This window comes from Hippoglossus hippoglossus, chromosome 19, assembly GCF_009819705.1.
Source record: "Hippoglossus hippoglossus isolate fHipHip1 chromosome 19, fHipHip1.pri, whole genome shotgun sequence".
NCBI lineage: Eukaryota > Metazoa > Chordata > Actinopteri > Pleuronectiformes > Pleuronectidae > Hippoglossus > Hippoglossus hippoglossus.
In genome coordinates, this window is record NC_047169.1 from 18,214,580 (window position 1) to 18,236,201 (window position 21,622).

At 40.9% G+C, this 21,622-nt stretch overlaps 1 protein-coding gene across 6 annotated transcripts in view; it reads left to right on the forward strand.

Moving 5' to 3' along the window:
* The first annotated feature begins 3,108 nt into the window (after nt 1-3,108).
* The window catches only part of LOC117752502 (V-type proton ATPase 116 kDa subunit a-like), a 29,440-nt gene continuing 10,926 nt past the window's right edge, over nt 3,109-21,622 (forward strand). For 2 of the 6 annotated variants that reach the window (XR_004612093.1, XM_034569847.1), the window contains exons 1-19: nt 3,109-3,206; nt 5,817-5,973; nt 6,215-6,293; nt 6,541-6,638; nt 6,774-6,902; nt 7,261-7,343; nt 8,008-8,134; nt 8,320-8,402; nt 9,773-9,866; nt 11,078-11,290; nt 12,053-12,203; nt 12,878-13,017; nt 13,130-13,293; nt 13,653-13,743; nt 14,173-14,291; nt 15,113-15,329; nt 16,759-16,866; nt 17,759-17,959; nt 19,340-19,357. Coding sequence is in view for 5 of the 6 variants with exons in the window: in XM_034569847.1 (XP_034425738.1) it covers nt 5,857-5,973; nt 6,215-6,293; nt 6,541-6,638; nt 6,774-6,902; nt 7,261-7,343; nt 8,008-8,134; nt 8,320-8,402; nt 9,773-9,866; nt 11,078-11,290; nt 12,053-12,203; nt 12,878-13,017; nt 13,130-13,293; nt 13,653-13,743; nt 14,173-14,291; nt 15,113-15,329; nt 16,759-16,866; nt 17,759-17,959; nt 19,340-19,357 (2,232 nt within the window). In the remaining variant the exon portion in view is untranslated. Of the gene's footprint in view, nt 3,207-3,502; nt 3,595-5,816; nt 5,974-6,214; nt 6,294-6,540; nt 6,639-6,773; nt 6,903-7,260; nt 7,344-8,007; nt 8,135-8,319; nt 8,403-9,772; nt 9,867-11,077; nt 11,291-12,052; nt 12,204-12,877; nt 13,018-13,129; nt 13,294-13,652; nt 13,744-14,172; nt 14,292-15,112; nt 15,330-16,758; nt 16,867-17,758; nt 17,960-19,339; nt 19,358-21,622 lie in introns of those variants that run through there. The other 4 variants (XM_034569851.1, XM_034569848.1, XM_034569850.1 and 1 more) reach the window with 4 other exon arrangements.

A 21,622-nucleotide genomic window follows, 5' to 3' on the forward strand; every position in this document is an offset into this window, starting at 1 on the left:
GTTGGTGGATTTATTGTCAGTCAGCTAATCAATGTTTCTTCACCACTGGTTCTTCTAGATCACTTTTTACAACTCTTTTCTCCCTCACTCGCTTCTTCTTTTCGTCCCTTTTCCAGATCTCTGCTTTTCCCTCCTGCTTCTACACTCACTTGTCTCTCTCCAGCATACATACACTTTGTCTCTGCTTCTTTCTGTCTCTCTCTCTCCTTTCTACTTGAAATCACTGGAATCAGGCCAACGTGCAGGGGAAGCCAAGCAGTGCTGGATGTTACCACATGAGCATTAGAGTGCGAATGCAGCACCAGGGAGAGAAAACCCTCCAGTCAAGCTAGAGCTGGCAGGGTTTTTCCTCTCCAGCCCCCCCTTTTTTCCACTGGACTCCCCACCTCTCTACAAACCCCTCCCTCATCTCCTCCCCATATAGACACACATGCACATCAGTGCAACTCCACCTACAATAAAAGGCCCAGCCCTGTGATGATTCAATGACACACCCCCTTGGTCTAGCCTCACTCAGAGTGGTTTAAATAGTTAGAACAGAGCTGTGCTGATCTGCTTGTATACAAGCTCAGGCACAGCAGAAGGAGGAATGTCAGGCAGGATCTGTTCCTGTTTCCACTAATTTCTACATTTTTATCATATGGAAGGCAGGGCCTGATTTAAAATGGATGACACCAGACAGGAAGACGAGGAAGATTGACAACAAAATTATACTGATTGTCGTTGTTGTAAAAGTTAACATAAAATTTGACTTTATATATTCATATACATAGAAATACAAATGTTCATCAAAAATAACAACTCAAGTTCCATTCTATATAATTAGAATTAAAGGTTTATTGTGTAAGATTAAGTTGTGAAGTTGCATGTTGCAGCTGAAAACCCCCACCTCACCCTCCCCTTCCAAACATGGAAGAGAACCTGTGGTGGTCTTCAATTGTCATAAAGTGTCTTGTCTGGGCTACTGTAAAAAAACATGGCGGCCTCCGTAGAGAGGAACCACTCCCGATGTAAATATAAAGTATTTGAATATAAAGGGCCCATTCTAGAGTAAAGAAAACAACTATTCGTACAATTCAGATGAAACACACTAGTGAAAACATAAAGGATTATTTTATATTCAATTTCTGCCAATAGATCCCTTTCACCTAAATCTTACAATCTTAAATGTATATTCCAGTCATTTAGTGAGGCAAAACAAGGAAATTTAATTTATTTTTTACATTCGCTTTCAAAGAATTTCCATAACAAATAATAGCAATAAAAACACCCTCACCAGATCTGGATTTTATGCTATTCTATTCAGGAAGGTTTATAAATGGGTTGTTGCTATTTTGGCAGAGAATGTGTCTCGCTATTTTTTGGTTTCGCTTATTTTTTATATCGTCACGTCAGGGCTAGTCCAGTGAATTTACTGCATAACTAATTTGTTCACTTCATGATGCAGTTATTCAAGTTGTGATATTGAAGTTCAACTTTAAATGATTCAAATTGGGTCTGTAGCTCATTGAACACTCTTCAACCAACAGATGCTTTCACAGAAAAATTACTACACTGTCAATCATTGCATAACACTGACTAATTAAAGTCAGAGTAGACCAAGAACACTCACCAACACCAGGAAAATAAAGGTTACAGGCCTGACTAGAAACGTAGAGCCGACTTTCATCTCCATCTCAGTTGAAGAAAGGTTTGTTTTAGAGTGGTTTCTCGTGTCTTAAACTATATTAATGGCAATACTAAAAATAATCTACAGTTGGGCCGTATTTATTCTGAAAGTAGTCAGTAGCTGCATTTACATGTGAAAACTGTCCTCTTCAATGATCAGTGCAGCCTTTTTACTGTAGTTGATAATGACCCAAAGTCATCAACGTCTACAAGGAAGATATATATATTTTGGGGATAAAAAAGTTCTTGGGTCATTTTCCTTGGAAACCATTTTCCAAAGTGGACCTTTCAGTCATTACACTCACAATTTATTCCATGTGGATCTCAGTGGTGCTTTTTGCTCTATGGTCTTCTGCAGTAAGCAAACATTTGGAAAAAACAGCCTGATGCATACAAGCTATGAAAACCACATGGCACCCTGGAACGAGGCAGAAAGCAATCTTTTAATAGCTGTCTGTAATTTATGTACATTATGGGAGTTCCATGTTTCCAAAATTGCTCACTGGCAGCTGGCCAGTGTCCTGGTTTAAACCCTGAACCATGTGGAACCGAGAGTGGGTGAAACTCTACTGCGTCTGTTTGTAAGAGGAAAATTTCAGCAGGAACTTGTTAGAACTGACTCAACACTTGGCTGGTTGTGGACTGTTCCACCACATCTGGTAGACCTTATGTAAGGACATTTAGAAAATGGGTTTTGGGAGCACTTTACTTAAGGTGGTACTGACAAGAAATTAGGTGTCATAAGCATCTTAATAAAAACATGTTTGCTCATGGTAGTTATCTAATCAGAGCTTGAAATAGTGCAGACTGTAAAGGAATGAATCTCCAAACTGAATATTGGCAGAATATCAAAGCTACTTTATTATCAATATTTTTTATAACAAATCAAATGAAATGATGGGAAAGGTTGGTATGAGGATACACAGACACACACACACACACACACACACACACACACACACACACACACACACACACACACACACACACACACACACACACACACACACACACACACACACACACACACACACACACACACACACACACACACACACACACACACACAGACCTCCCAGTAAGCCTGTATGCAGGAGTGTGTGGGACTTAATTCCCTTTGACGCTTGAATAAAAGCTTCCTAAATGTGAACAGTGTATAGATGGGTGTCATGATGTGTCATAGGGTGTCATGTTCCATCAGAGTCACTATTCCACAGTTTCTACTCCTGTATCAAGGTGGTGAAAATGACGGAATCCTCGAAAGAAGCGTACGGTTGTGATTTTCAGAATAAATCAAAATTGACAAGTTTATCAGCATTACCATGTAACCCGGAGAGCCCCGCTGTGAGATAATAACAATGCAAAATATCTGAAACATATTGGTATCATTATCATTTCGGAAACCGCTTTCGTACAAGACGTCCGTGGAGTGAAGTGCTTTTATTTTGAAATGATTTGATTTCCGTTACGTTGCCAGCTGACTGTGTGCAGCTTGACGCAGTGAGGACCACAGCATCCAAAGGCCGCACATAGCACAGGTGAGTCAACACACGTTTTACTATTAAACACATGTTTTCATATTGAACCGACGTCTGACTTCATGTGGAGACTCACATGTGCTGTTAGTGTGTGTGTGTGTGTGTGTGTGTGAGGGAATGAATGAATGAACCATGATATCCTAACGTGTTTGCTGCGAGTACGACGGCGATGATGATGATGAGGATGATGATGATGATGATGATGAAGATGATGATAATCTGACAATTCGCAAATGACAATAATGACATATGTGTTATTCGAATGAACCGGGTAGATTCCGTTCAGATATATCGCTCAGATCGTGACAGCCTGTTCGCACCATCACCGGATCAGCGGCTCGGTGTTGGTGTATAGCGGAGAAAACATCCGGACATTAGATTTATTGCTGTGAGTATAGTAATACAATATAATGATTTGATCATAATATAATATGTATCGTATATGGTGGTGGGTCCTTCGTGAAGCTGGAGTGCGTGAGAGGAGGCGAGCGATGCTGACAGAGCTGCAGGCCGAGCAGCATCATGGCGTCCTTGAGCCGTGAAGGGCAGAGATGCAGCATCAGCAGGAGGAGGAGGGGGAGGAGGGGGGGGGGGAGGAGGACGAGCAGGAGGAAGAGAAGGAGGAAGAGCAGCGGGAAGAGGGGGAAGAAGAGGAGGACGAGCAGGAGGAAGAGACGGAGGAAGGGAAGAAGGAAAAGCAGGGGGAAGAAGAGGAGGAAGAGCAGGAGGAAAAGGGGCAGGAGGGGGGAAAGAGAGAAGAGGAGGAGGATGAGGAGGAGGAGGGGGGAAAGGGAGAAGAGGAGGATGATGAGGAGGAGGAGGGGGGAAAGGGAGAAGAGGAGGAGGATGAGGAGGAGGAGGGGGGAAAGGGAGAATAGGAGGATGATGAGGAGGGATGCTGCCACACCAGGAATTATCTGCTCTTCAGGCCTGTGCTGATCTGGGGCTTTGAATACGTTGTTTTTATATTGTTGTTGTCATGGGGATGTATGAGCTATTATTTTAAAGGCTCGCATCGCCATGGAGCCAGCCTATTCAAGATTCAATGTAATTATGATTAAGCAGCCCAAGGTTGCACATTGAGATGACAGATGTTGTCCCTCTGTTCAACCCCTGTGCTTCCTTTTTTGACATCGATGAGTGTATTTTTGTCATAAGTAAACATAATAATCATAGTCATAATCATGGTTAAGGAGGAAGAGTGAGTTGACCAGAAGGTCGGTGGTTTGATCCCTCTAAGTCTGCATCCTTTGGGCAAGACACCGAATCGCCAAAGTTCCACTGATGGCTCTGCTGGCAGTGTGTGGTGTGTGACAGAAAAAGCGCAGCAGGAAGTAATGCTGTTTGAATGTGTGTGACTGGGTGAATGACTTGCAGTGTAAAGCGCTTTGAGTTGTCGTTAAGTCTAGAAAGGCGCTACAGTCCATTTACAATTTCATCACACAGCAATCATCATGAGCAGTGAATGGATATTAACCTTAGTTACCATGTAACTGTACTGTACAGTGGGTTAGGGTTAGACCAGGGCTAGGGTTAGGGGGTTCTATCTCTGTTGTACAGGGATAGAACAATCAAGGCTGTATTAACTTGTTGGTAGGGTCATCAAGTTTATTAGAGATGATTTGATTAAAATTATTTTTCAAAGGTCATTTGATCACTTTAAAATATTGTTATTATTTGGCCCCCTTGCAACAAAGCTTAATACAATGGATAAACCACATTCCTTTGTAGCCAGTCAGTTTTTCTCAAGTAGACATTTGAGTAGAGAACCTTTTATGTCAGGAATTTATATGCTAAGGAAAATCCATATCCTGGATTTAATCAATACTTTTCAGACAATTTGCAATAATTGAATTTCAAGCACACTGGGTGAAAAACAAAAAGAGTAAACAAGGGGGTTTGAGGCCTGTGTGGGTCTTAGACACTGACATGTTATGCACAAAATATGCATCTGTTAGTTAAGAAAATAATTGGTAGATTGATAATTCACCATCGACTAAAGTCAACACTATATTGTACAGTGTAGTGGAACATAATAGTGTGGAATGCAATTATGATACTTCTCCTTTGTTGTGTTGCACTGACCTAAACAATATAGTGTAGAATACTATAGTATAGTACAATAGTTGAGTACATTATGATATGGTATAATAGAATAGAATAGTAATATCGTATAGTGTAGTAGATTACAGTATTGAATAGTAAAGTATAGTAGTTAAGTTATAGAGTAGTAGTAATATTGTATATGAAATAGTATAGCTAACTATATTATTGAAAGCATCATATAGAATATTACAACATAATATAGTGTATCAGTGTAGTATAAAAGCTTATATTATTATAGTATAGTATAGAGGAGTAGAGAAAATAAGCATAGTAGTACCGTAGAGTATAGTAAGGTGTAATATAGTGGTGTATTATAGAAGAATTTCATAGTGTAGTATAGTTCAGAAGAGTATAGTATAGCATAGCAATTTTTATACAGTAAAGTATATTGTGTTGTACAGTTCTGCAATCAACAGTAAGGTACAGAACATCACAGTACATCTCTAATTGATATTAAAGACTTCTAATAGTTCCTGTTTATGTATGTCCCCGCCCTGTGTGCAGCATTTGTTCATTCTAGCTGAGGTGGAGTGTTGTGGTCATCATGGGGGAACTGTTCCGGAGCGAGGAGATGACCCTGGCCCAGCTCTTTCTCCAGTCAGAGGCCGCCTACTGCTGTGTCAGTGAGCTGGGAGAACTGGGCATGGTCCAGTTTAGAGATGTAAGTACAAATGTTCTCAAGTTATGATCTTGTCTGAAGGAAGAAATAATCTACATCGAAGCCGGTGAATGAAGTGAGAGGTCAGACAGGACATGTGGCTGACATTTGACATCACACATGTGATAATTCATGTATTTAAACTAGTTTAGAGTTCATTTCCTGGGTCACTTATGTGGTTTAACCAAATATCTTGACAGTTATTGTGCCAAACTATTTTTTTCTTGTCTCTTTCCACCGGCAGCTGAACCCAGATGTAAACGTGTTCCAGCGCAAGTTTGTGAATGAAGTGAGGAGGTGTGAGGAGATGGACAGGAAACTGAGTAAGTAATGAGACATATGAACCATCAGGCCCAAGCAAAGACACAGTGCAGCTCCATGTTCAACTGTATGATCCCCTCTTCCTCCTCCTGTCAGATGAAAACCACATAAATTTGGTTCAGATATTTTGTTTATGTTTGTCTCAAGTGAGTGTTTACAATCAAGTCAGTTACTCTTATTTATTTTTTCATCAGCCTCTCTGGGAAAATGTGTTATTTTGCTGAAACATGAATTGTTTCTGGTGAACAGGGTTTGTGGAGAAGGAGATCAAGAAGGCCCTCATCCCGACTGTGGACACTGGAGAAAATCCAGAGGTTCCTTTTCCCAGGGACATGATCGATCTTGAGGTAAACAATCACCATGTTCAGTCCAGGCCTTAGTTGTTCCACAAATTTAGAAGCCTAAAGCACATCCATACAAAATGTATCATAATGCTCATAGTGAATCTCTAACAGTGAGTGTCTGTTGTTTGTTATTGGCAGGCCACCTTCGAGAAGCTGGAGAATGAACTGAAGGAGATCAACACCAACCAGGAAGCCCTGAAGAAGAACTTCCTGGAGCTGACGGAGCTCAAACACATCCTTCGTCGAACACAGCAGTTCTTTGATGAGGTTTGCCTCTCTCTCTCTCACACACACACACACACACACACACACACACACACACACACACACACACACACACACACACACACACACACACACACACACACACACACACACACACACACACACACACACACACACACACACACTGCACCATATGACCAGAAGTGATGCAGTTGATGTTCTTTTATATGCATTCATATGTCCACACCATCAGTGAGCCTGGTTAATTGAAAGTTGTACATCAGTTGTATTATTAGTTTAATATTACAGAACAGTACCACAAGCATTTAGTCAGGATACACTATATAAATATACAGTATATGCTTTAGTAAATGAGGCCTTTCTGATCTGTCTTTGACAGATGGAGGATCCCAACCTGCTGGAGGAGTCCTCATCTCTGATGGAGGGCAGTGAGGGGGGTCGCGGGGCCCCGCTCAGACTGGGGTAAAGCATGAGGGCTGCATCGTATTCTTTAACAAACACAATTTATTGTTTTGGCAAATATTAACTCACATGAATGGCAACACATAAAAGTTAATGGTATTTTGACTGCAGTCATCAGTAAACATGTCCTTGACTTAAATCACGTGATGGTTTTTGTTGATTGGATGGAAGATTTGTCCAGTTTACTTAATTGAATTATTGTCCCTCAGCAGACTATCAGATTACAATGATTAGAGCAACCAAATAATCACATCAAACTCTACACATCCAAAGTATTTTAATACTTTGTCAGAAATGCAGTTGTTTTTCTGTAATGACAAGTAGCTTGTTCGTAACACAATCACAGTGACTTATCATCTCAGATATTTTTTGTGGAACAAAACCTGTCAATCAGGTATTCAGCTGATTTATGGAGACAACCCTGGAGGCTAAGTGAAAAATGAATTTTAATAGAAATCTTTTGCACACATGATATAAATGTAATTCCAGACCTCTGGGCTCTGTAAGTGAGCCGTGGCTGAGTTTGGGGTTATAATCTGGCTGTCAAGTATCATCAAGTATCCATTTAGGCCATTTAGCTAGCAAGGACTAAATAATAAAAAAATACAAATGTAATTATATATAATATAAGTAGTGTACTCAGTTTTGCATGTACTTTGTACAGGTTTGTGGCTGGAGTGATCAGCAGAGAGAGGATTCCCACCTTTGAGAGGATGCTGTGGAGGGTGTGTCGTGGTAATGTCTTCTTAAGGAAGGCAGAGATTGAGGACCCCCTGGAGGACCCAGCCACGGTCAGCATACAAAACAAAAAAAACATAGAGGAGTAAAGAGAGTAGAAATATTGCACCATGGTCCTTGTACAAAAGTACAAGGTAGCAAACACTAATGTAGGAAATTGTCTACCTTGAATACTTGCATATTGAAATCAAACACATACTGTACCACAACATTTTCTAAGACATTTTCTTTCCAACAGGGAGACCAAGTCCACAAATCGGTGTTCATCATCTTTTTCCAAGGTGACCAGCTGAAGAACAGGGTGAAGAAGATCTGTGAGGGGTGGGTGTCACATTCTGTCTTCCTGCCTTTACTTCACACTATTTTAGGATTAAAGTAAAGCCCTTGAGTCGCCTCCTAGATTCTGCCACAGGAGGGGCAGAGGTCAACAGACAGAGGTCTACTATAAGATCAATTGTTATAACATCCGAGGGCCATACTGAATTATTGAACGCATATATTGCACTAACCTCTCTGATGGGATGGCTGGAACTGCTTCCCTCTGGTGTCAGATGGTAATGATGATGATACCGGCATCTAGTGTTTGTAGAAGTTAATTTAATGTCGTAAGTTGTCTAGGCACATCAGCTGGTTCCACATTTACAGCTTAATAAATATGTAATTTTCTTTACTTTTTATGCCCTGAATCCTTTCGCCAGTTTATGTGATGCACAGTGTGTTGTGTGTGAGCTACACTTTTTGTTGCTGTATTTGCAGCAGTTAGACACAGCAGTGTTTATGACAGCCGCATAGTGTGTGTTGGCAAAAAGCAAGAGAGCTGCTTGATGTTATGATGTTGTTGATGGTATATTCAGTGCCTACATTAAAAGTTAGCATGTGAAATGAAATTGTGGTCTGAAAATTATATAGTTACTCCTTTTCCACCAAGGCAGTCCCAAGGCCAGTGCCTAAACTCGAAAAAAAAGTTCTTTGTATTTCGACTGCCAAACAACTGGCTCTCGGACAGAAAAATTGGTTTCAGGGTTTAACCAACTCTTTAGCCTAGAAGTAAGAACTGTTTAAATTGATGAACTGTCAGCGCAAGAGAGAGAGTGAGAAAGAGAAAGAGAAAGAGAAGAGAGCGAGTAGAGTCAGGATGGACTGAATGAATGAATGAATATCAATCAAATAATCAATCAAATTACATTTTTATAGACCATATTCACAAATCACAGTTTGTGTCATGGGACTTAACAAGGTGTGACATCCTCTGCCCTTAACCCTCAACAAGATTAAGGAAAAACTACCATATAAATATGTAATTCAATATAATCGGCAAAAAAAAACAGCGATAGACTCAGCCAATCACTGATAGATGATATAATCGTCCAATTGCCCAACCCTGGCTTGCAGTCGGTAAAAGTGTTGCGAAATCATAGACGTAGACAGTGATGGTGACATAATGAAGTGGCTCTATAAGGCGGCTCTAGCCCATGGAAAAGCAAACTGGTTCTTAAAGTTTCGTCCAAACCAGCACAAGCACTCTGTTCACTTTGGTGGAAAGAGCGACATTCAGCACTGTCTGGGTGTGCTTGCTGGACTGTCGTATCACAGTGCAGGAGTAGACACGACACATTTCTAACAGAAAGCCTGTGTGGGGAGAATATAGTTGACACATGCTTGACTCTGTTGGCTGGTGTATATATTTCCAGGTTCCGTGCCTCTCTCTACCCATGTCCAGAGACCCCACAGGAGAGGAAGGAGATGCTGGCTGGAGTCAATAGCCGAATTGACGACCTCCAGATGGTATGTTTGTCACTGCAATGGAGCTTTACCTCCGCATCAGCATTACTGTATCAAAGTGAGGCAGAGTGTGACATCAGAAGAGGGGCGGGAATCACATACATAGATTAAAAAGGTTTTTGAAAATGAAAACAAAGTCGGGTGAGGGTAGTTAACCTTGGAGTAAAGCCTGCTTATTGTTTGAGTCACATTACCATCAGCAGGGCAGTTCACTTTATTAATTTAATATTTCTTTCAAAGCGCCTTTGTAGTCTTTGTAACGCTGCTGTCCACAGAATCAAAATACATTAATTTAACTCTGCACAGCAGGATGTCTGTGTTCAGGCGCCTGCTCAGTTTAGCTGTTTATCTGTGAAAAACCTTTGTCCTGTCTCAAAGTGGTTCCTTAAGTTTTTTCCTTATTAAGCCTGGAAAAAAATCCTTGGTTCTGCTTGACAGCTCTTTCTCCAGCCTGAGAGAGACTACAATAGAGCATCTTACTCAGGTTGACATTTCAAATTGAGTTATGTGTACAAACATGACCTGAGTCTAAGGACAGTTGACATTTCAAATTCAATACTTAAAATACAGCTCACACACTGATCCAGAGAGGAGATCCCAATGGTGAAGCCGCATTCGATCAATAGTAAAGAGGTCAAAGATCAGTGCCACCCATCTCTCCTCTCCCCCCCATTTTTCTCTGCTCACCCCAACCGGTCGAGGCAGATGGCCGCCCACACTGAGTCTGGTTCTAGAGGTTCCTTCCAGTTAACGAGGGAGTTTTTTCTGTCCACAGTTGCCAAAGTGCTGCTCATTGTGGGAACTGTTGGGTTTCTCTATAAAAACACTTTTAAGGTCTTGACCTTCTATGTAAAGTGCCTTGAGATAATGTATGTTATGATTTGACGCTATACAAATAAAATTGAATTGACATATCAGCGCATAGTCATAGTCATAGACTTTTGTCTCATTGTGAATCAACATTTTCTCTTTATACGAAAAAATCAAATAGCCATCATTGCACCTTACCTCAGGTCAGCTGTTAGAGCTGTCAGGCCCAACACCATCCAAACACCCAGTGTTGACTGAACAGGATCTACAGTCTGAAATACATGATTCTTGCTGTTCTGGGTTTATACCCTCACGGTTAGTGCAGTCATTGTAAGTCGGTTTGGATAAAAGCGTCAGATAAATGATATGTAATGAAATGTAACGAAACAAGTCTGCTCCTGTAGGTGCTGAACCAAACAGAGGACCACCGTCAGCGAGTGCTGCAGGCCGCCTCCAAGACCATGCGGGTGTGGTTCATCAAGGTGAGGAAGATGAAAGCCATCTACCACACGCTCAACCTCTGTAACATCGACGTCACCCAGAAGTGTCTGATCGCTGAGGTGTGGTGTCCCGTCTCAGACCTGGACTCCATCCAGTTTGCTCTGCGCAGAGGGACGGTAAGTTATTTTGGTTGAGTATTTGTTTGTGTGCGTCCCTTATATCTTGTACTTTTATTTTGGTGGAACTTTATCCCAGCATCTCTCCGTGGCTCTAAATTTAATCTGTTTAAAAAAAAAAAATTAAAAAAAAACATAATTGGTCTTTGCAAACAGACATTATGTCTCTTATTTGCATATAGAGGAGGTAAGTAAGATCCCATCACAAATGGTAACAGAGGTCACAGATTGAGTCGAGTGACTGGGTAATGTTTTTTTTGTCAAATTCATACACCTACAACATGGACAGTACCAAGCAGTCAAGGCAGATGGGATCTCATACAAAGGCTCGGAACTTGTTTCCCACAGGATTATTTTGAATGTACTCGAGTTAATATCCCCTAATTGACCCCTTGAAAACCGTCTCAGAAGCCTCCATTATATTCTAACCCGAATTATATGCTAATGTGGTTTCTTACATTTTTATTTTAGCTAAAGCACATTTGCCCACAATGCTACTATTACATGGTTACACTACCTAAATTGCATGAGCCAGCTTCTCTCTTTGGGTGATAACTAAATGTATAGACGTCTCCCTAGCTTTTATTTTTTTATAACTTATGAGACAAGATGTTCAAGATTGCCTTCTTCCAGTTAATGAGGGAATGTTTTCTCTCCACAGTCGCCACAATGCTTCTTCATTGTGTGAATTGTTGGGTTTCTCTGTAATTGTTCAGGTCTGGAATTGAATACGTGATTGATGTGTGAGGCTTCTTTTGGCAGGAGAGGAGTGGCTCCACAGTGCCATCCATCCTCAACCGGATGCAGACCAAGCAGACTCCACCTACATTCAACAAGACCAACAAGTTCACATCAGGTTTCCAGAACATCGTTGATGCCTATGGCATCGGGAACTACCGGGAGATCAATCCAGGTCAAACAGGAGTTTCTTTGTCTGTGTTTGAATTCATTAGTCATCACATTAGTGCATATTTGAATTCCCCCTGTCCCCGTCAACAGGTCAACTGTTAAAAAGCCTTTCAGAAACTCAAAGTACAAAAACCCTCTATCTATATGAAACCAGAGCTTCACTGTGATTAAAAAGCACCAAACTAGAACTGACAAGAAATAATCAGTGCATCAAAAATACAAATTTACCATTTGACCAAAATGATCAGATATGGCCGTGTGGCTATATTTGGTCGATCTGTAGAATTTGTGGTCTTCAATTTAAATTGTTATCCGAAGAAAAATATTTTTATACTTTTAAACACAACATTTTTTCTCTCACCTTCCTCACATCCTCATGTATATTGCAGTTCCAATTTTTTCGACAAATGTGATTTCAATCATTTTCTATTAGTACATCATCTATTATATCATTTTCCAAATATTGTGATTATATATTATTGAGTTATACAAGTTGTATACATGTGTCTTTACTACCTTGGCTGTAAAATGCTGGTCAGTTGTATTCCCCAAAAATCTGCACATGAACAGGCTTGACCTTAACTGACAAACACTTAAGTTCCCAGCAGCTTGTCAACTTCAGCATTCATCAGTGATCTGTTTGTCTAATGGCTTCATCCTGTGTGTCGCCTGTTACAGCTCCCTACACCATCATTACCTTCCCTTTCCTGTTTGCGGTGATGTTTGGTGACATGGGTCACGGCGCGCTGATGACCTGCGCTGCCCTCTACCTGGTCATCCGAGAGAGTCGCCTCGTCGCCCAGAAGTGTGACAATGAGGTGCAGTAAAGATGTTAACAATCAATCCAATGATACAAGAGATTCACAGTTCAATCTCACAGTGCACATATTAGAAACATTAAACATGTGAAGTTGCTGTGTGCCTCTGTAGATTTTCAACATGGTGTTTGCTGGTCGCTACATCATCCTTCTGATGGGGCTCTTCTCCATCTACACCGGCATCATTTACAACGACTGCTTCTCCAAGTCACTGAATATGTTTGGCTCTGGATGGAGTGTCAGGCCCATGTTTGGCCCCAAAGGAGCAAACTGGACGTAAGTCAACCAACTCTGCTTGGACTGATACTGTCGGAGAAGTTCTTTATTCCTGATTACAAACCTCAAGTTAATTTAGTGATATATTAACGGTTTCTTTGACATTTTGACATTTTTTTGAAGTATCTTAATTTACTTGGAAATATGTAAATTGTTTGAAACCATTATAGATACTACCTAGCTATTCAGTATATACTAAAATACAAATATAATTCAGGTATCGTCATGTTCTGTCATCATACAGCACAACATGTGTCTGACAATCATATGATTGTATGTAGATGTTTCAGGTACTAAAATGTTCTGTTTTCTAAAACGCATATCATGAGAATAATGCACGGCCTCCTGATCTGTCCTAGATTTGAGACCCTGGATGGAAATTCTGTTCTCCAGTTAGACCCTGCTGTTCCTGGTGTGTTCAACGGGCCATATCCGCTTGGAATCGACCCGGTAAAACCTGCACACTCACTAAAACAACCAAAATGAATAGCTGGCTGTTATTTTCACTCGCGCAAACTGATCCACTGGTTTGAAAGCTTAAATGGTTAAGGCTAGAAATATTCAGTATTTTTCTTATTGTGAACGTATCTGTGAAGATTCTTAGTCAGAGGTCATGGTATCTGTAGGATTTGTTCAAAGGCAACTGGACTTGCTAGTTTTTCTTGAAGACGTTTCACCTCTCACCCAAAAGGCCTCTTGAGTGCTGAACTGAAGAAATGTAAAGAGTAAAGAGCCAAACCAGAGTGGCAACAATAGAAAACATAAAGGAACAAATAATGCAGTGGATATATTAGTGTGCTCTTATAGAAACGAGGAGTAAAACGGAACAGATTGCCGTGGTTGGGTCTCAGTTGTGACCCTGTTGTTTGGTCTCTGCAGATCTGGAATGTTGCCACCAACAAGCTGACTTTCCTCAACTCTTTCAAAATGAAGATGTCTGTGGTCCTGGGTGTCATCCACATGCTGTTTGGAGTGTCTCTCAGTCTCTTCAACCACCTGTAAGAGCTACACTCAGGGATAACACTGAATGGTGTGTGTGTGTGTGTGTGTGTGTGTGTGTGTGTGTGTGTGTGTGTGTGTGTGTGTGTGTGTGTGTGTGTGTGTGTGTGTGTGTGTGTGTGTGTGTGTGTGTGTGTGTGTGTGTGTGTGTGTGTGTGTGTGTGTGTGTGTGTGTGTGTGTGTGTGTGTGTGTGTGTGTGTGTGTGTGTGTAGCTCCTCTGGTTGACTTGGACAGTTCTATCTAACCACATGCATATGACCTGCCCGGTTAAGAAGAAAACCAGAAAATTAAAACTCCATAGTAAAGGCCACACTCTCCAACACCGCTCCATCACCAACAAGCAGAGTTCCTGTCATGTTATATTTGGACTTACTTTGACACTTGAGCCGCTTTCAGACATGAACTGAACTCCAGATTTTCTCCCCATTTTCTCCAGTGGACGTTTATGTGTGAATGCAAATGTCCGAGTGAGAGCCTCTGGAGTGGGTGATGACACTTCTAACATGTGACAGATGCAAAAATGAAATAAAAAGCAGGAGACCCCTGTGACTCGTCTCTGTGACAGGGTGTTTTTTTAGCTGTCAACCAGATAAACGCAACACAACGTAGAATTTAACAATGTGGAAAAGCGAGGTGCACGCAGATAAGCCTGTGTTGTGCCTGAACAAAGCGCTTTGCCACACATCTATCTATCTACATACACACGCATGAAAGGGAGAAAACGAGAGAGGAAAAGGAGGAGGACAAAAACACAAAGGGAGCGTGTAACAGATGTGTTTTGTCTGTGTGATGTGTTTAATGTCTTCACTGCTCTTACAGGTACTTCAAGAAGCCACTGAACATCTTTCTGGGGTTCATCCCAGAGATCGTCTTCATGTTCAGTCTGTTTGGATACCTTGCCCTGTTGGTCTTCTACAAGTGGACGGCATATGACGCCTTTACTTCCAAGGATGCTCCCAGCCTGCTCATCCACTTCATCAACATGTGTCTCTTTAACTACAATGACCCTACCAACAAGCCCCTGTACAGGGGACAGGTGCTCCCTTCCTCATCCACCCCTCTGCTTCTCCCAGCTTCCTGTCTCTCCTTCTCACACTAACATGGTTGAACACTGGTAGAGAGGTGCAGAGTAGCTCATAGGAAACAAGTCCACAAAAAGACAAGGCGCGATCACAGAACAGCAGCGTTGATTTGGCAGGGAGTTTGTGAATCGATACTTCTTTCTGTAGAAGTAATTCTCACTCACGTGCTTTTTCTCAGGCTAGTGAAAGAACAGTCTTTCAAATTACTGTAGTAACCTTTATTCTGCTAGCGAGATCTACAGTTCCGCCACAAAACATTGGGACAGTAATGTGGTTTTCATTGTTTTAGCTCTACTACAGCACATTGGATGTAAGTTTTAAAACACTTTAGTGCAAAAGGGAAACGTTATCAAGGAACTTGCACAGCTATGTTTTTACCAATCTACCTATCAAGCTCACCAGATGACAGTATGGGTGGTGATGGCAAAATTATATACATTTTTTCATCATGCTGTAGATTCAAACACGGTTACAAGTAGCCTAACCTCTTCATATCTAACATTATATATTTATTTTTTTTCCAAACCAACCACTCATCCTTAAATCCTTATGTATTGTAAAAGCCAAATATACTCAGACAATGCTGAAAATTATGCTTTATTGCAAGCACTTTTAAATTTGGTTTTGCCAGAAAAGGGTCTTCTTAGCTCTTATTGGGAACTAAAAGAAATGCCCCAAAAATGCAAACTGGTTAACGTCCCTATCTCCAAGCAGGACTACATCTCACTTAGCCCTGTGTCTCATCCATGTGACGTTAAATAGGGCCGTTAGTTCCTGTTTCCTGAATGCCATTTTCATCCACAACGATACTTTTTAGGTACTGTTTAGGTCGTTGATATGCTCATCACTTCTGCCTGTTAGGCTTGTGATTAACAAACTCCCTGCTGTGCCTATTTGGGAAATGAGCTGCCTGTTCTTGATTTGATTGGTTAGACGGAGAGACTTGTTTCTGTACTGTAATTTTAAGGTGTCTCTAATATCAAGGGAATATTATTTTCTTTGTTTGAAGAAGCCATTGGGAAGGAGAGCAGAATGTGAAAGTCAGCCATAGGGAGGTTTATCCCAGAGGTTCACATCCGCTCAGTCCTGCTAACAATATATCGGCGCTGCTGTAGCTAGTATTCATTTCCTCCTCATTTGTGAGATGAAGTTGTAGATGGAAATCGCCAGGAACTGCGACATCTGCTACATGTGTTACATATCAGCACATTACAATTAACTGTGACAAGAACCTTTACTGTAAGAAAGCAGAGTATAACAGTTCCGTGGTGTGTCTGTACTACCAGTGAGAGGGAGGAGGGACTCAGGCCTGGTTTAGGATTCTTCTGATCACTGCTGCACATCACCAACACCTTGTTAACCTCTCTCTGTTTAAATCTGTAGATGGGGATCCAGATTTTGTTGGTGCTGATTGCCCTTGCATGTGTACCCTGTATGCTGATTGTGAAAACAATGGTGCTTCGGCGTCAGCACCTATGGAAAAAGCACCTGGTATGTGGATCTGACCCCCCCCCCCCCCCCATGACCTTAATGCCACCTTTGATGAGTAACAATTATAACCTTTGATATAACCCTTTTTCCCTATTCTGCCATTCATTTCAATGCATATCGTATCGTGTAATGTGGTTGGTTGTGTTGCCATGACAACTGCTTAAAGCCTGCCTTAGAAAAAAAAGATGTTTCGAAAGGAAATTTGCAACTGAACAGACTGAGGACACCCTTACAGTGTGTGATCGGCCATTTTAGTCTTTATTCTTGGCAAGTTTCTGTCCAAATGCTATGTATCCAACAAAAACCTGTTGCTTGAATTTAACCATGGAATGTGAAATATAGCACCCTGGGGCTGCTCCTTGTTGTGTAACACTTCAAAGTGCTGCAGTCCCATCAGAAGGAAGACAAGTACCTGTTCACAGGAATTATGGTCACATCCATAGGAACATTTCGCTGTTGAATGGAATTAATAACTCTGTGAAATGTGAGCTTTTGCAGTAGTTTGTAGATACATTTAGTCCATAAAAAGTTTTTCTTTTCCAAAACTTGTAACATTAGTCAACGTTATTTGCTGGAATGATACACGATGAAGCAGCTAAATCCACATCTGAAGAACTATATGTTCTTCAGGGCAGGAGAGGTTACTGTTTTACTGATTATACTGTTTATGAACTGAACAGTCAATTTGAATGAAACAGTAGTTACTTGAACCATTCATACGTCTTTCCTATTATCGTATAGCTGTTGGATATATTTCATTTTGGAATGAAAGCCTTCACTCACTGTACTGGGTGTCCTGTTTGACTAGAAAAATGTAAGCAAATTACGATAATAAAATTCTATCTAAGGCTTGCTTTAAGCTAGACACAGCTCTTGTGGCTTTTGTATCTAGTCCCAGAAGAGGGAAGAAACCCCTGCAGAGAATCTAGAGCAGTCTTTAGAGCAAACAGGCGTGTCCTCATCATGCACCGGGCTCACCCAACAGGGCACACAGAAGTTCGGAGGTGTCCGGGTGGGTAACGGGCCCACGGAGGATGAGGCTGGCATCATGGATCACGACCACCTCTCCCAGCACTCAGAGGAGGGAGAAGAGGTGAGTCCTTTAAACATCAACAAATTTAGATTTAAACCCTTTTCCAGGCCTTTATTATGTATGATTTAAATTTTTTTGGAGGATTATTATACAAACTATATGCTTTTACTACTTGGATTTACTATATCAGACTTCCTGTTGCAGTAAAAGAGTGGATATATCTTTCACACACCTAAATTGTATATTTTTTTGTAGTACAGTCACTTGTTTTTGGTCTAACTAACAAACTTGTAGTCTCAGTTAAAGGCTTAAAAGTAAAAAACAAATGTACCAATTTGAAATTGTGTGTCCCCGCCCATTCACCAGCTGTCTGTTGTATCTTCATATGGGAGAACAGTCTTTCCTGGGTAGGAAGGGGAGAGGGGAGAGATGTGGGCCTAAGAGGGAAAGGCAAGGCTGGTATGGACCAGAGCTGATAAGAGATGGATTTTCCATTTCAGTAACATAAACAACAAGTGGAATTTCTGAATTCTGAAAACACCTCCCAGTATTTCCTTCTGTGACTCAGAGGTTTGGTGTCTCGCAGTTGACCTGCATAATAGATCTCTGAGTCTTTATGGTTATCATATTGCATAACTGTAAAGTCTGTAATTTGTTATCATTATTCAGACTGTATGATATGCCATGGAGCCATGACTTATCAACTGGGTGATGGAATTTGATATTACATAATGTTCAGAGCAGTAATAACTGTAACAGTATCAGGCTGGGCCACAGAAAATGTTAACATCCACATACATGTGATTCATATTGGTTCATCTTAAAGAACCCAAACTTGTATCACTTTTGTTTGTATTATTGTGTATTATCAAGCACATACACTGACCTTTTAACTTATAATCATTGGTTTAAGAGGAGCACCTAGTTCAAGGTGTGGGGTGTATGAGTTCTGGCACTCAGACTTATCCATACTTCCAAGGTCATCCTCATAATGCACTCTGACAGTCCTGTGTGCTCAATTACATGGCCACATGTGACTACCAGCATGTTCTGTATGTATATGTGGTGGCTCATATGTGAGGACTTATATTATATGAAAAAGCTGTAGCTTTAGATCGTACACACTTGATTTACCTGGACTACAGTGACCAATAACGCTTTAAGCATACAGTACATATGGCATGAGATTATTGTATAAGGAAGGAAATCTGAGCCTGTCCATATTCAAAGATCTGATATTATTATTATTATTATTATTATTTACCCAACCACATGGTCCAAATCTGACCCGCAATCTCGATCAATCTCGAACAATGTTAGAACTTTAGAGTCTAGTGGAAAGAAACTTCATAACAATGATCCCGAAGTAGGATGGAAACATCTGGACTGATGCAGTGCCTGAATTTTGCCACTAATCTTTGACTTTCATTTACTTTCAAGCAATCAGAGGAGGAGCCGGTAAGAGCCTGATTTTGGTATTTTCTCAGCATGTCTGGATGCTGTCTTGATCTGTTTGTGATTTTTCCTGACTGTAATTTGTGGAAACAAAACACGAGAATTGAACTTGTGAATTGTGAAAACAACTGTTCATTTGAATAATTCTTGTAAAAATCATATTTTTTACAAGCAAAGACATCAGTGAGAAACTAACTGATGGGGTAACTTGTAGAGAGCTGTCGAACAATTCACCTCAGGTCAGGTCAGGAGCAAGTCACAGTATGAACGGGTGTGAAATTAAAGAATCAGGAATATTTTTCCTATCAGGTGCTTATTAGTAATAATGAGATTTGGCAGAGAGACATGGCAGACTACATGTTCCACTGGACACCGACACATACCAACCATAGTTTGACGTGTTAGAGACAAGACTGGGTTAATACACTAGCCATCCTAATAATAAATGGAGGAATCTCTGTCTGTGCCTGTTTGGTTAGTTCGAGAGTACGTTCTATAGAGTATGCTCTTTATATAATACAATTTTAACCAAATAACCAAATGTTCTCACCCTGATTTAAGGGGCGGGGTTGTTGGGGGTTGCACTGTCAGGCTTATCATCAATCTTGCGCTAGTTTAACAAGCCTTACTTTAATCACAGGCCTGATCACTCGGTTATGATTGGACAACGATAGTCACATGACACATGCTGAAGGAAGTTAATCAAATAGGCCCATGTTTTTACTAACTGTACAGCTTTCCCTAACTTAAGATAGAACAATAATGTTGTGACTTTCAAGTGTTGTATTGTTGTATTGCACTGGTGGCAGTGGGTTTGTGTTGGTGTATTCTGGTCCTGTTGCCTTTTATACTGAGGCGAGACTGTGGATATTTGTATCTACATCTTGGATTCTGAGTTATTTCTCCTCTATCAGCCACAGTGTCATGTGTAGGTCTGAAACCAGACTGATGGGGGTGTAAAATGTAATGCTCAGATAGAAAGTGGCTATTGATTAACTAAGCATGACAGGTTAAAGGTTAACGGTTTTGGTAGCTGGTGTCACTGCCTTTATGTAGATGCACCACATATGCTGCTTTCTACACTGAAGGAACATTCTCTTATTTTAAATTAAAAGTATGTGTTATTAATAATACTATAATAAGTTATAATACTGTAGGTGCAGCCAGTCTGACTCTTGCACTCAAAAGGTCTGCTCCAGTAGCCTTTTTGAGTCAAAGCCAAGGCTTCAAATATCTCCAGAGAACTGTTTAAGTGAAAATCATTCAACAAAATGACTTTGAAATTATTTTATTTTCAAACAGGTGACCAGAAGAAATAATATGATTTATAATGGCCACAGGCTCGTTCGTTCTCTGACTCTGAAGCTGGAGGAAGTTGCTTAGGGAGGGAGTAAACTTGATCATAATTTAGTGACAGTAAATCATGGTCAGTAGTTAATAACCCAATGTTTGCTTAGTCACTTCGGCAATAGGACTTGGTATCAACAAAGCAACATCACTGGTTAAGCTGTCGTCATTTGAACAAGAAAAATGAAGTGAAGGTTGAAGAAGGAGGCTTGTCTGACCATCAGCAAGAAGCCTCAGAGGAATGCAGTACAGTTCAGTGTTTGTTGATAAAAGGTGTGAGCGTTCCTGGGAAGGATGGAAGCCATCTGGTTTAAAAAAAAATTTAAAAAAGCGGAGGTCGTTAGAAAAAACGGGTGAACAAAGGCGATATCTCTGTTCCCGCAGTAATCCAGTAGCCAGATGTGGAACTGACGTAGGCGACTGCACATCGTGTCACCAAACTGTTGGGGGTGGGGGGGGGGCGGTGGTCCAGAAATAACTCATCTGTCAGAGTCACAAACTGTTTGTGTAATGTTGTGTGTAAAGAAGAAAGCTCTGTCACTGGGCACCGCCACTTACACGATCACGCAGGGTCTGCCAGGAGCAGCTCGTGTATCCTCAAGTTAATGAGGAGTTAATGAGCTGCAGGACAAGAGGTTTTACTGTGTGATGGGACAGAGCTGATGACTGCAGGGTGATTATGAACAATGACTGGCGAGGGAGTCCAGTTCAGGAACACGTTCGCAACACGCTGAATGACAGGAAGTTAGAGAAGACCACTAAGGAGACAGAAAAGCCCAGTAACAAAATGTTGTTTCTATCCACTGGGCCATGCAGCCATAGTGCAGTATTTCAGAGTATGAGGCGCTTGCAGGCTTTATTTCTTGGTATCAAGAAATAAAGGTATCAAGAAATAAAGCCTGCAAGCTTAGGACTGTTAAA